Here is a 2,384-nt window from a genome sequence, read left to right as displayed (position 1 = left end):
CTAAGAATGTGGAATGGTATTGATAACTCAACAAAAGTCACAATTCCTGCTAGGACAGCCATGCATATCTGCAAGAGCTATTCTTTGCCAACTTCAGATGTTGAAAATCTCAAAAGAATTGTTTGGAGATTCTGATTTTGGTTTCCTGTTATGGTGGGAGGAGGCAAGTGTCATTGTGAGTGTCTCTCACAAGTGTGAAGTATGGGGGTGGTAAGCACCTGTTTTATGAGCTTCTTTTCCAAGGGTGATGGTAAATCTAATGAGCAGTTATGGTCACATTTTCTAAATCATAGTGAGAATCTCCTGAATACTAAATCCTATGAAATCATCAACCACTAAAAATTAGCTTATGACAGTCAACACATACACTAATAATTTTTGTATATGTGTATATATATACCTATACAGCTGTTGGTAGATCTAGATAAAATTTTTGGAAACTTAAGAAATTGTTCACAGTGCTATGGGAAGTGAGACTAGGAGATTGTGATGGGAGAAGAAAGGGAATTTTTTTTTTTTTTTTACTTTTGCACTTTACACTCTTCTAAAGAGATAAGATGGGATGTTTTACTATCAGAATATGTAATATCATGATGCAGAACTAAGAAGATTAATTACCCTCTCTCTTACACATGTGCCCTCACACCTCAAATGTTAAACCATAAAACTTCCATTTCTGTTCTTTATATTTTATCATTACATTGTAGCTTCTCATGATGAAGTCAAAAATTGACCTTATCATTAATGCTGTTAAACTTGGATCCAGTTCTTGTATAAAATATATTTTATTTGACTTATAAAGAAAAATACACTGTGATTTTACTTTGAAAGCACATTTCTTCTGATCAGTTTTCGAAAAGCTTGTTTCACATCCTTGTTCCTCAGACTATAAATCATGGGGTTCAGCATAGGGCTTACAAAGGTATAGAAAACAGCAATTATTTTGGACTGCTCCACTGACTTGTCTGTGGGAGGTCTAACATACATGCAGAATAGGGTCCCGTAAAATACAGTCACGGCCACCAGGTGGGATCCACAGGTGGAAAAAGCCTTGCGCCTGCCTTCATCAGAACGCATCCTCAAGATGGCAATGAGAATGAAGATATACGAGATGAGGATTATGAGGAGGGAGTTGGAGAGGTTAAATCCTGCTACCACAAACATGGAAGTTTCCTTAATGAAAGTGTCAGAGCAGGAAAGTCGGATGAGTGGTGGGTCAGCACAATAGAAGTGGTTAATGATATTGGAGCCGCAGAAGGTCAAGCGGTATGTCCACATGGTTTCCATCAGGCCACTGAGGAACCCGTAGACATATGGACCAGCAATCAGGCGAATGCAGGCTCTTTTGGACATCTTGCTGCTGTAAAGCAAAGGGTTACAGATGGCCATGTACCTATCATAGGCCATTACAGCTAGCATATAGTATTCAGTAATCACCATGGAAATGAAAAAATAACACTGGACTAAACAAGCAGCATAGGAGATGGTTTTCGTCTCTGATAAGAAGTTCACCAACATTTTGGGAGTCACGTTAGTAGAGTAGCATAAATCCAAGCAGGACAAACTGGCAAGAAAGAAGTACATGGGGGTGTGGAGGCGTGAATCTATTCTGATCAACACCATCATCCCAAGGTTCCCTCCCACGGTGATCAAGTAGATCACCAGGAACAGCACAAAGAGGATGGGCTGAAGCTCTGGGTGATCCGTTAATCCCAACAGAACAAATTCAGTCACCAAGGTGAAATTTCCGCTGGTCATTTTCTTAGGAACCAGTATTGCTTACTTCGAAGAATTAAAATAAATTTAGAAAGTGAATGAGAAGTTCATCATATGATTCTGCCCTCTCTTTCCTTCCCTCTCTGTTTCTTTCTCTACTATTTACCCTCATACATGGCTATTACTAGAGAGAGTCTGAGAATGTAAGAGCTCATAATTTCCCAGGAAACCACAGCCCCAATTAATATAATGTGCTGATGGTTCTGAAGTACAATGTTTCCTGTGCAGACAAATTGTTTTGGAGTGCAGGAATTATGACCTGAAGAAATTTGTCTGAAAATGATTGAACCACCAACTTCCAGCTGTAGTTTATGATAAAATCATTTTCCATTGAGCCTAGCACTTATTTATTGAGTCCAGGGCCTGTCCTGGACAAAATGGTAATGTGTTTTTCAAACACTTATGTGATCTTTAAGAATGTATGCAGTTCTGAGAAAAATAACCCTTTAAAAGCTTTACTATTGAAAATTCCACTCTCTACCTGCTGCATTAATGTTCATAAATTAGATAAATTTTAGGATAATTCTTTAGGACCAGTTTTATTGTCCCAGGATTCGGGAAATACTGCCATTTTTATGTGTTCAGAACAAGCGTAAGTTCCACAAATT

At 38.3% G+C, this 2,384-nt stretch overlaps 1 protein-coding gene across 1 annotated transcript; it reads right to left on the bottom strand.

Moving 5' to 3' along the window:
• Positions 1-819: 819 nt before the first annotated feature.
• Positions 820-1,770, bottom strand: LOC103213237 (olfactory receptor 1030). The gene has a single exon (XM_007959088.2). The coding sequence runs from the start codon at positions 1,756-1,758 to the stop codon at positions 820-822; it is 939 nt and encodes a 312-aa protein (XP_007957279.1). The 5' UTR covers positions 1,759-1,770.
• Positions 1,771-2,384: the final 614 nt, after the last annotated feature.

This window comes from Orycteropus afer, unplaced genomic scaffold, assembly GCF_000298275.1.
Source record: "Orycteropus afer afer isolate SDZICR_OR568_19922 unplaced genomic scaffold, OryAfe1.0 scaffold01435, whole genome shotgun sequence".
Classification (NCBI taxonomy): domain Eukaryota; kingdom Metazoa; phylum Chordata; class Mammalia; order Tubulidentata; family Orycteropodidae; genus Orycteropus; species Orycteropus afer.
This window is presented reverse-complemented; position numbering and strand designations above follow the sequence as displayed.

Coding starts and splice junctions, on each gene's coding strand:
- LOC103213237 (XM_007959088.2), bottom strand. CDS start 1,758: ATGACCAGCGGAAATTTCACCTTGGTGACTGAATTTGTTCTGTTGGGA.